Source organism: Diceros bicornis, chromosome 15, assembly GCF_020826845.1.
Source record: "Diceros bicornis minor isolate mBicDic1 chromosome 15, mDicBic1.mat.cur, whole genome shotgun sequence".
NCBI classification, from domain to species: Eukaryota; Metazoa; Chordata; class Mammalia; order Perissodactyla; family Rhinocerotidae; genus Diceros; species Diceros bicornis.
The window spans coordinates 45,481,736-45,503,835 of NC_080754.1; the positions used below are offsets into that span (position 1 = coordinate 45,481,736).

Here is a 22,100-nt window from a genome sequence, read left to right on the forward strand (position 1 = left end):
TCCCCCACACCCGTGCCACCTGGGCTACAGGACCTCTTGAGGACCACACACACACACCCCCCCTGCTTTTGAAGGTTGAATTTTATTAGTGTTACGTAAGTTGCAAGTAAGTGAAAAACGAACTTACGGTTGTATTGAAATAGACTTGCATTTAATGAAGTATGAAGTAGTATAATTATTCAAATCATTATTGACCATTCTCCTACAAGATTGTATTCGGAGTGATAAATTGAAGGACATAAAAACGTCTGCCTTCCCAAACATGTCTTTTTTGTCTTTAGGTCTCCCTCTTTATCACTTTTTTCACATTGTTAGATCACAAAATGAGTGACATCCAACATCTTTGGATATAATCTGGGTTAGTAATTTCTCCATGAGAAATTTTCAAGTGTGAAGTTTTTTGGGTTTTTTGGCTATGTGATAGTCTAAAAATAAAATAATACAAACAGCACATTTTAGATCCTCTGGGTGGCCACTTGGTAACAAAGTAAAACTATTTGTGTTTGTTTTAATCCTCTAGTTGACATTAGACATCAAACACCTTGGTATTGATAGGTAAATTTTTTTCCATTTTATAGTTGAAGTGCTAACAGATAAGGACTGTGCCTAATTTTATATGTATATAAATTTTGGTAACATAATGAAATACATAATACAAATCAACTCTTGGGACCAGTGTAAGTGTTATTTTCTTTTAGAAAGTACTTGATATTACTCAAATTTGAGAAACATTGAGTTAAGGAAATGTACTTATGCCTTTGTTGGAATACAGGTTCCTTGGAAAGCAGAACATTAAGCCATTATTATTCATTAATACTTTGTTATGTCAGATTGTTAAGCTTGTCATCTACCTGGCTTTATGGGATGAAATGTATTTGTTGGTGGTGAGGGTTGGGGGATTGGTATAGAAAACCTGGAGTGTAAGTCCTGTTGGAGGAGGGTAGTGGGTTAGTGTAGGGGTCAGAGGGGAGGTTCAGGGGAAGGTGGAGGAAGTTGTCAAGGCAGAGTGTTTCATTGGTACAATAGTGCCAAGTATTGGAGTGCTTGGTAAGGGGTCTAGTCTAGAAAGGGATGATAGAAAATCCTGGAGAGAGCTGTGTATACTCAGCAACTTTGCCTGGGTTTCTGTACCTGGCAAAAGGGTGATAATGACTTTCATACAAGGATTTCAAAAAGAAGGGAAGCTCTGTCATCTTATGCTTAAATTTCTTCTACTATAACCACAGCAGTTATTGATATGGTTAGGAATAGCCAAGTGAGTATGGGCTAGTTACTTGCCATTATTAAACACCGGTGCCTCTATTCCCTAGATTTCCTCCATTCTCTTCATCTCCTCTGTTCTTTCCTTTGTGTCCTCAGAGTACAGAGGAGCAGGTATGGAAATTGTACCAGGTATAACCTGGAAATCTGACTATAAAGAATTTCAGGTTTGTTGTTCAGCCATCCCCTTTCCTTTATTTTTCATGTAGCTAACAGATTGAGTATATGATTGAATTGATTCTCGAGTCTCAAAGCCCTGCATTAGTTTTTTCCACATAAATGGTGAAGAAGGCTGCCATTGCTTGTAGTCTTGAATGTATTCTCTTTGGGAAATAAAGGCTGCAAGACAGAGACCAGCTTCATATTTCAGTTGATGGGAAAGGGATTGCAGCCCTCAGACCTTACCACTTCACACAGTGATGAGGCTGGGCAGACATGCAGCACAGTGCAGACCCACCCCACAGGAGAAGGAAAGGTGGTGTGGTGGCAGTGCGGCTTTGCTACAGCCTCCATACCTTTTCTATAGCTTTTCATAGTAGAATTTGGTAAGAAATGGGATGCAGTCTGGGATTTGACTGGTGAAGCCTATTCATCACAATATTATTCTTCATTAATGGGTTTCTATATTATTACAATGTTCAGGGCCTAGAACAGTGCCAGGTGTGTATTAGCACTCAGTAGATATTTGTTGAATGAACGATAGAGAAACTGAATTTCAATAAAATTATTGAATCAAGTGAGTATATTTGGAAAGAAGTCCATTTATAGAGGTGTACTCAGAAAATGTATAATTTTCATTTCTCCATGTTTTAGTAGATTCCATATATTTTTTATCAAAACTAGAACTTTTGTATGAGGATGTTTATGGCTTTTAAGTACCTTTTTTGTTCACTAGGTATAAATTTACTGGATACCTAATGTGTTTTCCAACATGAGCATAACTGAAATGGAACTAAAGATTTAGATCATGTTACAATCTGAACAACACTGTGACTTAAAGTTCTATTCTCCCGGGAAACTCTTGAACTTTGCCAAAAAGGTTAGCACTAATATTGCCAAGAGGGAATTAATTTTTATACTAGCAGGTCACAAACATTTTGATCTTAGTACCCCATTACATTCTAAATTTATTAATGACTCCAAAGAACTTTTGTTTATGTGGGTTACAGTTACCAATATTTGCTGCCTCAGAAATTAAAACTGTGAAATTTTATATTACTAATGCATTTTAACATAACAATAACAAACCCATCCATAACATGTTAACACAAACAACATTTTATGAAAAATATTTTTCAATACAAAAAATTTTCCTGAGATGGATGGCATTGTTTTACATTTTTGTAAATCTGTTACTCTCTGGCTTGATAGAATACAGCTGGGTTCTCACATCTGCTCCTGCATTCACATGTTGAGATATGTGGTTATAGTTGAAACATATGAAAAATAAAATCTGGCCTTACAAACATATATAGGTGCAAATTTTTCAAATCAAAGTAAAAATTTATTTTTCATATAAATTTGGATATTCTTTGATACTACATCAAATCTCAGCAAGTGGATAGTTTCTTCAGGGTTAGTTGCAACGTAAGATCTGAAGTTGTATGAATGAACTTTTTGTATTCTGTTACATTAAAATCCATTGGTCTCTCTTGAACTTTGGATCATTTTCTCATATGTAATTTTGTACTGGTCATTGGGAAAATATTTGTTCACTGAATTATGCAGATCTTCCATATGTTCATTATACAATATGAAAAATCGGTCATTAACAGTCACCACTGATCTCTTCAGAGAAGTTTTGAGTATTGGGAAGCTCTCAAGCTCATGGTGGCTGATAAATTTTCCAAATCCTAATTTTCTCTTAAAAGTTGAAGTTTTGTCCTTGCCAACAAGTATTGTTAGTTGTTTTCTTTAAAGTGACAGTTTCACTTCGTTTATTTGCAAGAAAATGTCTGCCAAATTCCAGTCTGAAAAACCATACTTTGTCAGTTGCTCTTTGAAGTAAAAATGATGTTTATGAAAAAAGTTGCTAGTTTAGCTTGCAATTCAAACAGTTGCACAATGCTTTTCTTTGAGACAACCGTCATTTAGTATGCATTATTTTAGAAGTGCTTTATGTGTTCTTAGTGTTTTTGTTACATAGAATATTTAAAAGATGTAAATTTGAGGGTTAAGATTTTAATAAGATTAAGCATTTTTTTTTACTGCTTCATCAAGGAAATTTTTCAGTGAAGAATTTTTGTGGGTTTTTTTTTGAGTGTATTGTAGTGAAGAATATAACGACTACCAACAGAGTAAGGTGTTAACAGCCTTGATTTGCACTAAGGTGCAAGCAGTTTTACCCACTGTTGCTTTGTAATGTCAGTGTAAATGTCAATTCCGTGAAAAAGGCAAGTAATGTGTTAGTAATACTATAAAAATAATTTTGACCTGAGGACTCCTTAAACAGTCTTGGGAACCAACCCCCAGGGGTCTACAGATCTCCCTTTGGGACCTAATTTCTATGCCAAATAAAAAGCTGATCAAATTTTGTCATTGGAATGACAGGGATAACAAATCTGCTTTTTAGTTTTGAGCACTTTGAACAGCTGTAGGAGTGAAGTACACTTACTATAAAATGGAAGGAAATTTCTTTTAATAAGATACTATAAAAAGTCTGTCTTTGCAGTTAGAGAGTCCATAGAGTCCTTAGAAAGGATGGACACAGCAGGACCTCAGTGTGGTTATGGAGTGATGCGCTTGATTTGTTCCTATGGGGGCTTTTTTGTTTTTTAAACAGAAAATCTTACAGGATAGTACTGCTCACTGTTTTCTCTCATAGAAATTGACCTATGAGACTTTCATGGTGAATTTCCCCTAGTTTCAATAAAACTTGAAAGCCTACCTCAATTCATATCTATCATCAATTTCTACTCCATTTTCTTTTGCCTTTTGTCTTCCAGATTTACTAATAGCTGGGTCGTGGGGTGTATGAATGTGTGTGTATGTATGTATCTGTTATCTGAGTATTAAACTTGTTTTGTCTTCACTTGATTTGAACAAGCCTTTATTGCCTATTGGGTTGAATGTTGATCTCTTCTTTACACTTTTTTTTTCCCTATACTTGGATGCTTGATCTATATTAATCACATATTTCTGCTACTAGAACAGTCTTCTGCACGTTTTTCCTTCTGCCCTTCCAAAGAATTTACCGAGTATAACCAATCCATGGACACTTGTTTCGATTCACTTAGGGTTCGGTAGTCTTAGCTTTGTCTTAGTTTTATTTTCCCTCAAGGAACCAAGGAATTCCTACTCCTTGTCCAATAAACTTACATGACACTATTATAGATAGTATTTATTTATAACTGTTCGTTATACCCAGTAGCTTTTTCTCTTTATTTTGCCTGCAATATCTCAGCTTTAAGCAGTTTTCATCCATTCAGGTGATTGTCCTTTAAAGTTTTAGCTGCATTCCGGTCTTTCAGGTCCTCATAATGTGTCTGTTCCAAAGCTAGAATAATAAATTAGTTTGTTTTAATTGAGAAAATTTTGTTGCTTTTCTTTTTTTTTTTTTTTTTTTTTTTTGAAGGGAACCGCACTTTATTGATATTTTAATGGTTTCTAACATTGTGAAATTTTGGGTTGTACATTTTTGTTTGTCCATCACCCCATATATGACTCCCTTCACCCCTTGTGCCCACCCCCCACCCCCACTTCCCGGGTAACCACAGTCCAGTTTTCTCTGTCCATGTGTTGGTTTATATTCCACATATGAGTGAGATCATACAGTGTTTGTCTTTCTCTTTCTGGCTTATTTCACTTAACATAATACGCTCCAGGCCCATCCATGTTGTTGCAAATGGGACGATTTTGTCTTTTTTTATGGCTGAGTAGTATTCCATTGTATATATATACCACATTTTCTTAATCCAATCGTCAGTCGAGGGACACTTAGGTTGCTTCCACTTCTTGGCTATGGTGAATAATGCTGCAATGAACATAGGGGTGCATAAGCCTCTTTGGATTGTTGATTTCAGGTGCGTTGGATAGATTCCCAGTAGTGGGATGGCTGGATCATAGGGCATCTCTATTTTTAATTCTTTGAGAAATCTCCATACCGCTTTCCATAGAGGCTGCACCAATTTGCATTCCCACCAGCTGTGTATGAGGGTTCCTGTTTCTCCACATCCTCTCCAACACTTGTTGTTTTTTGTCTTGGTGATTATAGCCATTCTAACGGGCGTGAGGTGGTATCTTAGTGTTGTTTTGATTTGCATTTCCCTGATGATTAGTGATGTTGAGCATCTTTTCATGTGCCTATTGGCCATCTGTATATCTTCCTTGGAGAAGTGTCTGTTCATTTCCTCTGCCCATTTTTTGATCGGGTTGTTTGTTTTTTTGTTGTTCAATTGTGTGAGTTCTTTATATATTATGGAGATCAACCCCCTGTCAGATGTATGTTTTGCAAATATTCTCTCCCAGCTGGTTGGTTGTTTGTTCATCTTGATTCTGGTTTCATTTGTCTTATAAAAGCTCTTTAGTCTGATAAAGTCCCACTTGTTTATTTTTTCTTTAGTTTCCCTAGTCTGGGTAGGCATGTCATCCGAAAAGATTCCTTTAAACCCAATGTCAAATAGTGTGTTGCCTATATTTTCTTCTATGAGTTTTATAGTTTCAGGTCTCACCTTCAGGTCTTTGATCCATTTTGAGTTAATTTTTGTGAATGGCGATAGCACATGGTCCACTTTCATTCTTTTGCATGTGGCTGTCCAGTTTTCCCAACACCATTTATTGAAGAGACTTTCCTTTCTCCATTGCATGTCCTTAGCACCTTTGTCGAAAATTAGCTGTCCGTATATGTGTGGTTTTATTTCTGGGCTTTCAATTCTGTTCCATTGATCTGTGTGTCTGTTTTTGTACCAGTACCATGCTGTTTTGATTACTATTGCTTTGTAGTATGTTTTGAAGTCAGGAATTGTGATGCCTCCTGCTTTGTTCTTTTTCTTTAGGATTTCTTTAGCTATTCGGGGTCTTTTGTTGCCCCATATAAATTTTAGTATTCTTTTTTCTATTTCTGTGAAGAATGTCATTGGGATTCTGATTGGGATTGCATTGAATCTGTAGATTGCTTTAGGTAATATAGACATTTTAACTATGTTTATTCTTCCAATCCACGTGCATGGGATATCTTTCCATTTCTTTATGTCATCGTAGATTTCCCTCAATAATGTCTTGTAGTTCTCATTGTATAGGTCCTTCACCTCCTTGGTAAGATTTATTCCTAGGTATTTTATTCTTTTTGATGCAATTGTAAATGGTATTATCTTTTTGAGCTCTCTTTCTGTTAGTTCATCATTAGCATATAGAAATGCAACTGATTTTTGTAGATTGATTTTGTACCCTGCAACTTTGCTGTAGTTGTTGATTGTTTCTAACAGTTTTCCAACAGATTCTTTAGGGTTTTCTATATATACAATCATGTCATCTGCAAATAGTGAGAGTTTCACTTCTTCGTTACCTATTTGGATTCCTTTTATTCCTTTTTCTTGCCTAATTGCTCTGGCCAAAACCTCCAGTACTATGTTGAACAGGAGTGGTGAGAGTGGGCAGCCCTGCCTCGTTCCTGTTCTCAGAGGAATGGCTTTCAGTCTTTCCCCGTTGAGTATGATGTTAGCTGTGGGTTTGTCATATATGGCCTTTATTATGTTGAGGTACTTTCCTTCTATTCCCATTTTATTGAGAGTTTTTATCATAAATGGATGTTGTATCTTGTCAAATGCCTTCTCTGCGTCTATTGAGACGATCATGTGGTTTTTAGTCTTTGTTTTGTTGATGTGATGTATCACGTTGATTGATTTGCGGATGTTGAACCATCCCTGCGTCTCTGGTATAAATCCCACTTGATCATGGTGTATGATCTTTTTAATATATTGTTGTATTCGGTTTGCCAATATTTTGTTGAGGATTTTTGCATCAATGTTCATCAGCGATATTGGCCTGTAATTTTCTTTCTTTGTATTGTCTTTGTCTGGTTTTGGTATCAGGGTGATGTTGGCCTCATAGAATGATTCAGGAAGTGTTCCATCTTCCTCTATTTTTTGGAATAGTTTGAGGAGGATGGGTATTAAATCTTCTTTGAATGTTTGGTAAAATTCACTGGAGAAGCCATCTGGTCCTGGACTTTTATTTTTGGGGAGGTTTTTGATTACTATTTCAATCTCTTTACTTGTGATTGGTCTATTCAGATTCTCCATTTCTTCTTGGTTCAATTTTGGGAGGTTGTATAAGTCTAAGAATTTATCCATTTCTTCTAGATTGTCCAATTTGTTGGCATATAATTTCTCATAGTATTCTCTTATAATCCTCTGTATTTCCATGGTATCCGTTGTAATTTCTCCTCTTTCATTTCTAATTTTATTTACTTGAGCCTTTTCTCTTTTTTTCTTAGTTAGCCTGGCTAAGGGTTTGTCTATTTTGTTTATCTTCTCGAAGAACCAACTCTTTGTTTCATTAATCCTTTCTACTGTTTTTTTGGTCTCAATATCATTTATTTCTGCTCTGATTTTTATTATTTCTCTCCTTCTGCTGGCTTTGGGCTTTGTTTGTTCTTCTTTTTCTAGTTCTGTTAGGTGTAATTTAAGGTTGCCTATTAGGGCTTTTTCTTGTTTGTTAAGGTGGGCTTGTATCGCTATGAGTTTCCCTCTCAGGACCGCTTTTGCTGCGTCCCATATGGTTTGATATGGCATGTTATCATTTTCGTTTGTTTCCAGATAGTTTTTGATTTCTCCTTTAATTTCATCAATGATCCATTGGTTGTTCAGTAGCATGTTGTTTAATCTCCACATTTTTGTCACTTTCCCAGTTTTTTTTTCCTGGTTCATTTCCAGTTTCATAGCCTTATGGTCTGAAAAGATGCTTGTTATGATTTCAATCTTCTTAAATTTATTGAGGCTTGCTTTGTTTCCCAACATATGGTCTATCCTAGAGAATGTTCCATGCGCGCTTGAGAAGAATGTGTAGTCAGCTGTTTTTGGGTGGAGTGCTCTGTATATGTCTACTAGGTCCATCTCGTCCAGTTTTTCATTTAAGTCTAATATTTCTTTATTAACTTTTTGTCTGGATGATCTATCCATTGCTGTAAGTGGGGTGTTAAGATCCCCTACTATTATTGTGTTGTTGTTGATTTCTCCTTTTAGGTTTGTTAATAGTTGTTTTATGTACATTGGTGCTCCTATGTTGGGTGCATATATATTTATAAGTGATATGTCTTCTTGATGGAGTGTCCCTTTTATCATTATATATTTCCCTTCTTTGTCTTTCTTAACCTGTTTTATCTTGAAGTCTACTTTGTCTGATATGAGTATGGCAACACCTGCTTTCTTTTGTTTGCCATTAGCTTGGAGTATTGTCTTCCATCCTTTCACTCTGAGCCTGTGCTTGTCTTTAGTGCTAAGATGTGTTTCCTGAAGGCAGCATATTGTTGGGTCTTGCTTTTTAATCCATCCTGCCACTCTGTATCTTTTGATTGGAGAGTTCAATCCATTTACATTTAGGGTAATTATTGAAATATGAGGGTTGAATGTTGCTGTTTTGTCACTTATTTTCTGGTTCTTTTGCATTTCCTTTGTTTCTTGTCCCATTTGTTTTGGACTGCCAATTCAGTTTGGTTGTTCTGTCTTATGATTCTTCTAGTTTTCTTTTTGTTTATCATATGTGGTTTTAATTTGATTATTTGTTTAGTGGTTACCTTGAGGTTTGGGCGAAAAATCTTCTGTATGAGATAGTCCATTATCTGATAGCCTCCTATTTCCTTATACTAAGTCAATTCAGTCACTTTCCTCTTCCCCGTCTAAGTTGCTCTTGTTATACCTTATTCTATCTTGTGTTGTGGCTGTGTGTTTACAGTGATGAGGTTAAATTTATTTTTGGTGAATTTCTTCCTTTGATCTTTGAGTTTAGTATTTAAGTGGTTGCTAACCTATTCCGGTAAAGATCTACTATTTCTCTGATTTTGTCTACCTACTTTTCTCCTTACTCCAAGCTTTGTGTTCCCTTTCTCTTCTTGTTTTCAGGCCTGAGGGCCTTCTTGAGTATTTCTTGTAGTGGCGGTCTTGTGGCCATGAACTCCCTTAGCTTTTGTTTATCTGGGAGAGTTACTATTTCTCCATCATATTTGAAGGATATTTTTGCTGGATAGAGTATTCTTGGCTGAAAGTTTTTGTCTTTTAGTATTTTGAATATATCATTCCAGTCTCTTCTAGCCTGAAAAGTTTCTGTTGAGAAATCCGCTGAGAGCCTGATGGGAGTTCCTTTGTACGTTATTTTTTGTTTTTGTCTAGCTGCCCTTAATATTGTTTCTTTGGCGTTGACCCTGGCTAGCCTTACCACTAGGTGTCGTGGTGAAGGCCTTTGTCTGTTAATATATATAGGAGTCCTGTTGGCTTCGCTTACTGGTATTTCCTGCTCCTTCCCCAGATTTGGGAAATTTTCAGCTATTATTTCCTTGACTAGGCTCTCTGTTCCTCTTTCCCTCTCCTCTCCCTCAGGGATACCTATAATTCTTATGTTACATTTTCTAATAGAGTCCGATATTTCTCGGAGTCTTTCTTCATTTCTTTTTAGTCTTAGTTCTCTCTCTTCTTCCATCTGGAGTATATCTGTATTCCTATCCTCTAAAGTACTAATTCTTTCCTCCATATTGTCAGCTCTGTTCTTTAAAGATTCCAGATTCTCCTTTATCTCCTCCATTGTGTTCTTCATCTCCATCAGCCCTGATAGGTTTTTCTTTATGATTTCAATCTCTTTTGTGAAGAAACTCCTAATCTCATTTAATTGTTTGTCTGTGTTGTCTCGTATTTCGTTGAGTGTTTTTATGATAGCTATTTTGAAATCTCTGTCATTTAGTTTATGGATTTCTGTGTCTTCGGAGTTGATTTCTGGGTGCTTGTCATTTTGTTTCTGGTCTGGTGATTTCATATATTTTTGCATTGTGGTTCCTGTGTTGGTTTTGATTTTCCTCATCCTGGAAGTCTCTGGTTGCAATTTCCACCTGCCGCCACTGTGTGGTGGTAAAGGGCTGTGTAGTCTAAGCCCCCTGCGCTCTGCCCCAGTTTTTCTGCTGCGATCCGCAGTTTTGTTTTGTTTTGTTTTGTTTCTTTTCCCCACTGCGATCCACGGGTCCAGTCCAGTTTATTCAGGTCTGCCTCGGACCACTAGATCTGGTCGAGCTGCAGACTCCGGGTTGCGGGGAGGGGGGAGCTCTCTCTTTTGCCCTCTGGGTCCCTGACGTGGGAGGCTTCTCGTTTGCCCCTCTTTATCCGCTCTCTGGGTTGCTCAGATGTTGATGGTAGCCCTGTGGCTCCTCTGAGCCCTCTGTGCGGGAGTTTCCCACTGGCTGAGAGCGCCCGAAGAGCTACAGTTTCCCGCCGAGGGCCGCCCCTCCCCCCTCTCTGGGAGCAGCGCGGACCGGATCGCTGATCTGATGGGGAGGGAGCGGAGTTCTCCTTACCTCTCCCCACTTCCTCCGGGGGCCCAGCACGCTCCGCTCTCAGATGTGCGGCAGTGTGGATCCCTCCGCTCCAGCTTTTCACTATCTGGGAATCCGTTGTTGGTCCGTGGCTGTTACTTTTGTTGTATCTTGTGGGGGAAGAGTTCACGGGAAAGCTCACTCCGCCATGATGCTGACGTCACTCCCTGTTGCCTTTCTTATACTGGTTCCCATTCAAACAAACTCAGAGCTTTTCTTGCTAGTGGGAGGGGACTAGCTTCTTGACTTTTGTTTTCATACCTGACTTTCATCTCCAGACTTTTCTTTCCCAGACTGACAGTGGTTTGCCTTAAGTCCTATGACTAATTACTGCTCAATAATTGAAAAAGATGTATCAGAAATATGACCTATCTTCTGTTCCCTTAGTATTTTAATTTCTTGTCCTGTTTCATTCACCTGTCAGGATACCTTGAGTATAATTTGTGCAGTCATTCAACACATAATTGAGTCCAACCTTGAGTCATGTAGTTTTATATTTTAAAGGGATATTAGAAGACATCTGTGTAAAGAACCTCTCATATATGTTTGGGAAGTTGAAGTCCACGTCTATGGACTATGAGGCAGCTCATCAGAGGCACTTTGGATATACAAAGAAATAGGGCTGTGGCTAATGTCAGTTGAACTTAAAGTTGACTCATCACATATCAGATGCTAGTTTACTGTTCTCAGTCTAGAGAGCTTTGCTGAGATGCTTAAAACTGCTTAATTGGAATTCAAAGTTAGTGTTCTCTATCATCAGATCAATGCAAATATTCTGTAAAAACTGTTCTGTGGTTTGTAAAAACCATAAGGTATTGTGGGCTGTACAAAAATAGGTGATGGGTTGGCTTTGACACACAGGCCATAGTTTACAGATCCCTGGTATAGGTCACAGTTGAAACAAATGGTTGACGTTGGAAGTGACAGTTACTAATGAAGAATTGGTCTGGGATACCTTTTGCCTGTGTCTATACGTATAAGTCAGTGTATATAAGGGATAGTTGGTCCTGATAAGCATCGTGCATGATAAGTACTTAAATGTTTCCTAATGAGGTAGGCTCCTTTGTTTTCCCTTTCCCTGATTCCTGGAGAAGTCTACCTGAGATCTAACAGTTTTTTAAATCCTCTCATACACTTTTGTAAGCCTGTTAAAAATGATTTATTAAAAACTACTGCGTGGTCTGGTGCTCTCTGTTGGCCTGGAAGATTCATGTGTAATACCCTATATACTTGTACTGATTTGAATCATTGAAGTTTAGATGTGAAAGAGACCAACTACCTCAGTTTCCTCATTTTGTAGATGAGGAAGCAGAGGCCCATAAGATGCACGTCATTGGTCTGAAGTCATATAGGCTACCTGAGATCTGATTTCTCTGTCATATTATCTTTAATTTACATCTGAGAGCTCTGGATTCCAATGAAAAAGGAAAAGAAAAGAAAAGGAATTTAGAAGTTTATCTCTTCTAAGTTATAATCATACTTTAATTTCTTAAGATTTACCAACTTTGGAACTTTGGTGACCATTAATCTGATAACAAAACAAAGCAACAACAACCCTAAGAAAAAATTTTCGCCGCACAAAATTTGCCTATAACTATTAAAAAAAAGAAGAGGAAATTAGCCTTTACGTAAAATGTACACATTGCCATGCACACCATTAGGAAAATTATCCAAAAGACACTCACGTGCCAAAATTGGAAGGTAAAAATCAATGCCAGTGACTGCTAATTTTCCTTCACAAAGTATCTTGTATACTTTTTTCCCTTTAAGCTGCATTTGTTTCTCTTTGGTGGGTGGGGGTGGATGCTAGAGACTTTTCACTGGGACATAATATTCAAATTATTAAAAATACTTTCTAAAAAAACTTAGATAAAAAATATGAGATGGAGCTAATGATTTATTTTAAAAGGATGTTTTCTTTTAATAGTGTGAATAAAAATTATCTCATGAGATTGGGTCCTTAAAAATATAGTTTAAACTTAGCATTTCTCCTAATGTTAAGAGTGTTAGGATTTTTGTTTGTTTTAAGGAACTATACTGCTTTGCTTCTCTTTGGACTTAATATTACAGGCAACCATGAAAAGATATCCTTAAAATGTTTAACAAATAAACCATAGTTGTAGTTCAGGGCTAACACACAAAAAAGTAAATATGCTGTTGTTTGCCGTTAATGCTTTAAGAAATCAGCCTAATTGATTTTGTCTTACTGGGTTTTGTTTTTTGTTTTTAGTTTGGTTAGTATTGTATTAAAGTAAGCTGAAATACGTATTTCATTTAGAGCTTAGTGTTTCTTCTTGAGATTATTTGATTATTTCTAAATCCTAATGTTGTACTTACAGTTTACAAAACCAACTTGGTAAACATGATTTCATTTAGTCTAATAAAATTTTGTGAAACCTTGTAAGATTTAGCATTGCAAAAGTTGAGAGTGTACTTTAGACACATTTTAAGCTATATTACCAACTACTTCAAAGCTAAGTCTTAAAATATACCTTTCTTCATGGTACCATATTTTATACACATACAAGTGTTATTACCTAACATTGGTAGAATTTTAATTATTTTTAATAAAGCAGGAAATTAAGGGTAATGCATTTTTTGGTGCTGCTCCTAAGAGTTTTTCGTGGGACAGGGGTGAGAGGAGAAGAGAGCATTGAGGGGGCTGAAGATAATAAAATGTTAATGTATGCTGTTTGTATTGTTGTCTTTGATAATTACAGGACAGGATGGGTTTCTAAAGGTAGAGGTAAATTTTCAAAAAGGCAGATCCCAGCAATTGTGAACCTCACATCAACTTTAAAGGTCTCCAATGAATGATTGGCGTTTTTAAGAATTTTTGATGAGGGGTATGCCACCTTCTCACTGTGTCCTCACATGGTCTCTCCTCTGTGCACATGCATCGTCTTACTCTTATAAGGACACCAGTCATATTGGGTTAGGGTCTACCTTAATGGCCTCACTTTTACTTAATCACCTTGTTAAAGACTCCGTCTCCAAGTAGTCACATTCTGAGGTACTTGAAGGTTAGGTCTTCAGCATATAAATTCTAGAGAGACGAATTCAGCCCATAAGATGGTAGTAACCACCCTGACTTCTCTAGTGGATAAATTGGTTTAATTTCTCTCCTCATCCTTATTTCATTTCCCCTCCACACACACTTTGTTTTTTTGTTAGTAATGGTAGTTTGGTGTTTTTGCAGTGGGTCTTGATTTTAACAAGACAGTTTCTCAGAGTTTCCTGTGATAACTCAGTGGGTGGCGTGGCAGTGGATGGTTTACTTTGCTTCACAGCAGATTGAGAACTCACATCCAACAGAATAATTTTGATACATGATTCTGTGTGAGTTTAGATGCTGCTATTTAGCAGGATATTGTAGTCATCTGTGCCTGCAGAGGGCTAGCTGACCATTTAGGACTGCCCTTCACAGGGTAGTCCGCGTAAGCTGTGCAGTTATAGATACCCTGCACTGCACATGGGGCCTTGGCAGCTTACGTCAGGGCTGGGAGTTAGCAACTTTTTAGGACCTCCTGGTACTAAGAATTTTGATTTTTTTATAGTCACTACATTATTTTATGTTATACATTTCATACTGTTGTGTTTCTTTTTTCCTGCACTGAGGAAAGTCGTTTAGTATTTGAATAACATTTCTGAATACATAGATTATGTATAGAAATGCTGTTCTCATACATCAGTGCTTTTACATTAAAATGAGGAAATTAATACTGAAGAAGAAATTAAATGATGTGTATAAGGCCTAGCCCCACACATAGCATGTAGCAATTACTCAGTAAATGTGAATATTCTTCCACTTCATTTTCCTTAACATTCAAATTAAGGAGAAGCAGTGTGCACACAGGAGCAGAGGTAACTTGGTACACTGCAAACGTTTTGAATTAAAACGAAAATGAGCTCTTTCAACCCTGTGCCTATTACAGAAGTCTGTAAGCCACCTCCATTTGACCGCCTTTGCCTACCTGCACCCTCAGGTGTATGCTTTCATAATTTTCTGTATTTTTTTCTTATCCAAGTTGGAATTGTTGTCTTTCTCCCCAGCAGCCTGTAAAGTCACAAGGTCTGGCCCTGGTCTGCTTTGTTTAGCCACGTCTTCAGCACCTGTCATAGTGCCTGGCATGCTGGAAGTGCTCAACCAAATTTTTTTGTTTTTTTTTTTTTTGTTTTTTTGAGGAAAATTGGCCCTGAGCTAACATCTGTTGCCAATCTTCCTCTTTTTCTTTTTTCTCCCCAAAGCCCCAGTACATATTGTATACCCTAGTAGTAGATCCTTCTAGTTCTTTTGTGTGGGATGCCGCCTCACCCTGGCTTGATGAGCCGTGAGTAGGTCTGCGCCCAGGATCCGAACCTGCGAATCTTGGGCTGCCAAAGCGGAGCATGTGAGCTTAATTGCTACTCCACCGGGCCGGCCCCCTCAACCAAAGTTTTGACTGAGTGAATAAAATAAATCAGAAAAATAGTGAGTGCTTTTAGTACATCCCGCCCTCCCCCACAGGCTTTATTAATTGCATGACCATTGTAGTGTTTACTTTTCACTTGTCATTATCCCACACCCACAGATGCTTCCAATCAGCCTTGATTTGGATTGGTTTATCACCCCAAAGTAATATAACTGGAAATTTGACCTTCCTAAATGAGGGGAACAGAACGGAGGTACCACTTTCCATGATCGTGAATTGTAACATTGTAACTACCCTGGAGCATTTCTGCTGGGATGTCCTCTGTTTACCTCTAGTTCCACCTCTGTAAAGTGTGACTTCCCAGAGGGCTGTTCTCTCTGGATACCCTATTTCTGTGGGCAGTTCTTCCCCCTTCTAGTCTGGAAATAATTGGAAAAAGTTGTGACTCACCTCTCTCCCTTTCTTCTTTCCCCAAATATAGTCTGTCACTAACTTTAGTCATTTTCTTGTTTTAAAACATCTTGGGTTATTTCTCCTATTTGTCCACCCTCTTTTGGTTGCAACTGACAAATCTCAAACTGGGTTAGACAATGAAATTAATTTTTGACTTCTTCAACTGAACTACAGTGGTAAATTAGCTTTAGATAGTACTTGATCCAGTTGCTTGATAGATACTTGATGTCGTTAAGGAAACAATTTCTCTTGTCTCTCTGCTCCGCCCTCTGTCTCTGCTTCTCTCCTATCTTTGTTCTAATGTCAGTGATGCACATTTCATCCCAGGCTTCACATAGTGTCCTTATTGCCTGCCTCCTCCTCTCTGAAAGGAGGTTATCTTTCATAGAAACCAGCAAATGTCTGCTAGCATTTCACTTAGTAGGAGTGCTTGAGTTGGGGCAGATGGGGGAGGTGTGTGTGCGTGGGGCTGGGGTGTCAGCCCTAAACTGAAGATACAATATGCTGGTTGGCGTTAAGCAAATAAGTACCTTCCTTTGGACAGGAGGTCCATCCCATTTAAACCACAAGGCTGAGAATGGAGTTGTTCTCCAGATGGAAGGCAGGAGTAGTGGTGTCTTGTCAGCAGTCATCTTGCTTGTACAGTCACTCCCTGTCTCACCTGCTGAGTTCTGGAGAAACCTGAGCCTGCTTTCTGCTAGATGGCACTCCCAACACCAAACCATCCCCAACATAACAATCACGTTGGGGACCCTGTGGGTCATTAATGTTTATTTGGAAAGGTAACCCAAAATGTCCAAGATTGCGTTATTTGACAATATTAAAACAATTGTTATTTTAGCATCAAAGTTCTTTAGCAGCTTATAATATTGTGGCTCTTTTTGCAACTTTTAAACAGACAGCTATCACAGGTATTTGTAGATATGTTTAAAGATACATTTTCTGTTTTGTCACAGTCTTAATAAAATTGAGTATTATTTTTAAATCTTTGCTGATGTTATGGCCAAAATGTTTTTTTTGCTTATTATTCCTGAATTTGACCATTTTCCTAATGTTTCAGCTGGAGGAGTTGTAAATTGGTTCAATCTTTTGAGTGCACCCAATTTGTTGGTATTCGTTAAGAATCAAGGCCGGCCTGTTGGTGTAGTGGTTAGGTTCACACTCTCTGCTTCGGTGGTCTGGGGTTTGCAGGTTTGGATCTTGGGCACGGACCTACTCACTGCTCATCAAGCCATGCTGTAGGATGTGTCCCACATACAAAAAACAGAGGAAGATGGGCACAGATGTTTGCTCAGAGCCAATCTTCCTCACACACACACACACAAAAATCAAAATAGCCATTTATGTAATCCTTTTGGTACAGTAATTTACTTGTAGGGACTTTTCCTGATTTTGAATAATATTCATAAATGCACACCTACCAAAAAGAAATGGAAGAAGAACAACTTGAAGCATAAAAATCCTCATAGCAGTCTTAGAATAATGAAAATTTAGAATCATCTAAATGTTGAGCAAAACAAAAATTAAACTAGTGTGTCTGTTATGGGATAATATGCTACTAGTATACATTTTGGACTAAATTATTTTTGTAAGATAAAGTAATTTCAATTATACATTTGATTTTGGATCATGCAAAAATCTCTTAATAGTATGTTATAGGCAAGAGATTCAAGAAAATCATTGTTTCTTTCTATCCATAACTTTCACTTTTTTCTCGGTCTTTTGAATTTAAAATAATATGATTTAGGATCATAGTTGGGCCCTGGCTTGCTCCAGGAATGAGATCAGAAAAGAATATGATATCTGTCATGTTCGAGGCCAAAGGCAGAAATAGTACTGGGTATATAGAAGAGGAAACTAGGAGATGATTAGATATTTGGAGCGGTTATTGTTCGGAGTGTGTATGCTGAACTCAGTTTTTTGATGCTGAAAATGCTGTACATATTCAGCAGAATGAATCATACCTGGATTGCCTCAGCAGTCCTATTTTTATAATACTTGCTAAATTACTATCTATAAAGTCTTGCACTAAAATATTTCATACTGAACCTTTAAAATATTAAGTGCACTTTTAAAATAAACATTTGGCTAAATATTAGTTAAAACTGTAGTTTTTGTATTTACTTTTGGCTACTTTAGTACAGCCGTGGATCTGAATGAAGTACCTGATTACCTGTCACTGACAGGAGTTTTAAATAAAAGTTTTTATGAGTTTATAAGCTGTTTCTGAAAGTTAGGATAGAAAAGTACAAAGGTATTTAATTTTTTTTTAATTCAGTCATTTACTATGTAAGGACGAATAGGTATAATCAGGCAGAACATACGAATATATGCTTTGTGATTTTAGGAAGTGTTAGTTTTGAATATCTTGTTTATTTAATAGTCCTTCAGCTTTTTGAGGGCAGGATGTATTTTACACATAGTGCCCTCCACCAGGCCTGACAGCTGGGCGGCAGAGGGTCAAGACTGCTGTTTTGTGACCTTGTTTAAAGATAGTTCTGAAGGATACCACAGTGGAGGATATACAGTGGGAAGGCTTCTGAGTGTGCTCTGGAAATCGGTGATGCCTAGTATCTGAGTCTCTACATCACACTTAGAGGGGACCCACCTTGGCTGTGTAAACAAACAAAACAAAATGGACCAGTTCTGCAGGGCTGTAGTGAGTCTGCTAATGGAGTGGTGGTATTTTCTCTAATTTTGCTCTTGGGCTCTTAGGCATTTAAGGTGTTTTGAAAGTGAAAACTGAAGTTTTCAAGCAGGGAGTGTCTCAGTCAACATTTTCTTTTTGTTGTCCAGTCTCCTGTTCTTTTTAAGTGTCCTTTTGATGTTAGAATTATAAAAGGATCAATTTCATACCAAACCGTATTCTAGAATTACGCATCTTTGAAAGTGGATAAACTCAGGTCTTTCTAGAGTCTATGTACTTTTATTGCAACTGTGACTGAAACTTCTAGTGCAGGATTGCGTTAAATTTACTCTTTTTTTTAAAGGACACATTTGTTTGTATCTTTCTCTTCACTGAAAAACTGAGTTTTGCATTATTTAATCTGTCTATCCCTAGCTCTCAGCACAGTGCTTTGTCCATCCTAGGAATACACTTGGTGTAAGGGAAAACAATAACGTTCTTTCTCTCTGGGGTGTAAGAGCTAGCTGGAGTAGGATTAGAACTGAAATAACACTTTTAAAATTTGAACAATTTACCCTTGTCCCTTAAAAAATTTCCTTTTGATTGCAGAAATTGATATAGCACTATGATCAATGTAGTAAACCAGTTCATTGCAATTTGAACAGATAAGAACTTTCCTGCTCTGCTTGTTTAGTATTTTTTGTTAATGACTTGAAAAAAAATCAGCAATATATATTTATTATAAGAATTCTTGTAGACAATAATTTATATTATTTTGATTTGTAGTTTGCTTTGCCCTGGAATCTATTAGGTGATGCTCAGGTACCACTGATCACTGCTCTAAGTTGGGACATTGATGGCCTTTGCTTATCAGAACCAGCCACTCTTGAAAACCTTTGCATCTTAGGTACTTCAGCGCGAGTATTCATTATTTGAGTGTTGGATTGAATGATATTCCCAAGAGGAAAAGAATACTTACTCTGTTTTCTTTGTCATTCTGTTTCACTTGGATTCCACCTAGCCTATCTCATTTTGAGAAATTCTATTAATCAAATAGTGACTACTTGTTTCCCTGATGAACAAATATCCATGATTGGTCAAATTATGATTTAATTTCTTATAATTTTATAATAGGATTGGTTGTTTCATTTTCTTAAATCATCCAGTTCAACGGGCTTTCATAATTGATGTTGAGTACGTATTATGTGTACTGAGCACATTACTACACATTACTGTGGGTCAGGATAAAATTGAGAAAGATATCCTCCAGAGCACAAATCATCTACTGTACCACAGTGACATATAGACAAGATGCCCTGAGCCAAAATCGTCAAGGGAGGATTTACCTTTATCATTCCGTTAAGTACACGTTGAACATTCCAGTGATTAATTGTCTTCTTTGAGTTAATTCTGGGGGGAGGTACCTTTTTTTTTAATATGAAAATAGTTAGTACTCTTCCTCCATGGTTTCTCATCTCAGTAAGTGGAAGTACTGCCCATCCAGATGTCCTAAAAGAAACCTTTGATTCTTCCCTTTTCCTCAGTCCTGTGTCCACATGTCCAATCAGTCACCCTTGAGTGTACTTCCTAAATATCTTTGGAATCCCAGTGCTTCTCTCCAGCTTCAACGCCACAGTCCAGGTTTTAGTCTTCTACGTTACTGCAGCACCCTCCTAAATTGTCTCCTTATTCCGGTGCAGTTTCCTTCCAGCCTGTTCTTCACATCAGAGCCAGGATGGTCTTTTAAAAATGTAAATCTAGTCATTGCCCTACCCTGCTTAAAACCTTTCAGTGCATTAATTCTTTTTAAGTGATGCTTTCAAGGTCCCTCAGAATATGGTTTTTGTCTGTATTTCAAGCCTTACTTCATGTTTTGTTTCTCTTTCCTCACCCAGCCCTTCCACTGCCTGTTGCTGCTCACTGGATTGCTTCTGTTCCCTGCCACTCCCCCAGACATTCATGTTCTCACTCTCCTCCTGTCCATCCTTCAGGTCTGAGCACCAGTGACGTTTCCTCTAAGGTGTATTCCCAAACTACTAAGTTTGATTAGGGCTTCCTCTCTGTGCTTTGGAAAATTGTTATTACCTCCTTGCTTGTCTGTCTTCCTTTCTGATGATAAGTGCTTAGTCACCACTTTCTCCACAACTTAGGGCAGTAGCACTTCCTGTCACATAGTAGCCTACACAAGTGCTTGTTAGTTTATGATTTTTAAATATACTGTGAACTCTGCATCATAAAGAGATCCATGATGTGGCAGGACAATCAGCATAGGCCCATAATGTTAGATACCCCTTTATACTGAATAGATAAATATATCTTTATGAAACAAGAGACCAAGAAACTACAGTCGGTGGGCCACATCTGGCCTGCTCACCTTTTATAAAGACCGCAAGCTAAGAAAGGGGTTTTTTTATTTTTAAGTTCTCAGAGGGAAATCAAAAGAAAAATATTTTATGATGCAACAATATCACATGAAATTCAAATTTCAGTGTCCATAAGTAAAGTTTTATTGAACATGCCACACTCATTTGTTTACGTATTGTTTGTTGCTGCTTTTGTGCTACACTTGCAGAGTTGAGTCGTTGTGACCGAGACTGTATGTCTTGCAAAGACCAACCTATTTACAGTCTGGCTCTGTACAGAAAAAGTGTACTGATTTCTCCTTTAAATAATTTCTGTGATGTGAGAACAGAAAAGTATAATTAGGACATATTTAAGTTATGTCTCAGTTTCCTTTTTTCCCTCCCTCTGAATTCAACGTTTGAGTATGTCCATTGAGAGCATATCATTTGAGTTTTGAGAACTGTATGCCAACCTCCCTGCTTTAAACATACCTAGAGTTTTTTGAAACTTGAAATTACAAATTAGATATTGAGAAAATAGACTTCAAACCTTACCAAATTATAAAGACAAAACCAGTGTAGATGGCTTGTCCTCCACCCAATGGTCTAAAATCAATCTTTTCCTAAATAAATAATATTCTGATTCTTAAAATTTATTATTTTTTACAGTTGAGCAACTTTTTATGCTATTTGATATAATCATTAAAATAGGCTGCTAAAGCCCTTTTATAAATTTTGAATCATTTTTGCCAGTATGCTATCTTACAGAAAAATAGACCCAGCCATGTTTTGGTTGTGTAATCTACTACTAACTATTGGAAGTAACTTTATTTGTTAGGGTTTATTAGTAGGCAATATAGAACCTTCATTTTACATCATTTAATAAAATTAAATGGTTTTTACAACATTGTTTACATTTTGTTTAAAAATATTTTATTGAGAAAATACTTAATTAACTTTGTTTTATTTTTAGGGTTATATCCTGTGTTGTGACCTCATGGTTTAAGTGGGAATAAAGATGAGTATAAGCAGTGATGAGGTCAACTTCTTGGTATATAGATACTTGCAAGAGTCAGGTGAGTACTTTCATAAAGTAAATAGGCCTCAAATTATTTTAATATTCTCAAAATAACCTTTTATGCATTTGAAATTTGTATCAGTCCAAACTGTTGAACTTTGTATGTTTCCTTAATGTCTGGACTGCCATTTTAAAGCTATGTGTTACTGCATGGTTTTAACTCTCTGACTCTTTCAAATATGTTGGAATCATCTTAGGCAAATATTTGTAACAAATGGTTTGGCTTTCACTGTTCAAAGACCGTTTTTATTTGTTAAGAAGTCAGATTATTGCACACAGCTAGTAGGAACATATAAACTCTCAGAAACCATCAATTTGATAGTGTATATTCAGAATCCTCAGCCAAATGTTACTGGTCCTAATTGCAGTTAGTATTCAAAAGCTAAATTAACCGTATTTTTTCAGAATGGTTTCATAA

The 22,100-nt window shown here is 37.1% G+C and overlaps 1 protein-coding gene across 5 annotated transcripts in view; it reads left to right on the plus strand.

Annotated features, from left to right (window-relative positions):
- The window catches only part of TBL1XR1 (TBL1X/Y related 1), a 182,660-nt gene that overhangs the window by 116,329 nt on the left and 44,231 nt on the right, over positions 1 to 22,100 (plus strand). For 4 of the 5 annotated variants that reach the window (XM_058556320.1, XM_058556321.1, XM_058556317.1 and 1 more), the window contains one exon: positions 21,578 to 21,680. The exons of the other annotated variant lie outside the window; for it this stretch is intronic. In XM_058556320.1, the coding sequence (XP_058412303.1) occupies positions 21,623 to 21,680 (58 nt within the window). In that variant the 5' untranslated portion in view covers positions 21,578 to 21,622. The remainder of the gene's footprint in view (positions 1 to 21,577; positions 21,681 to 22,100) is intronic. 5 annotated transcript variants of the gene reach the window in all.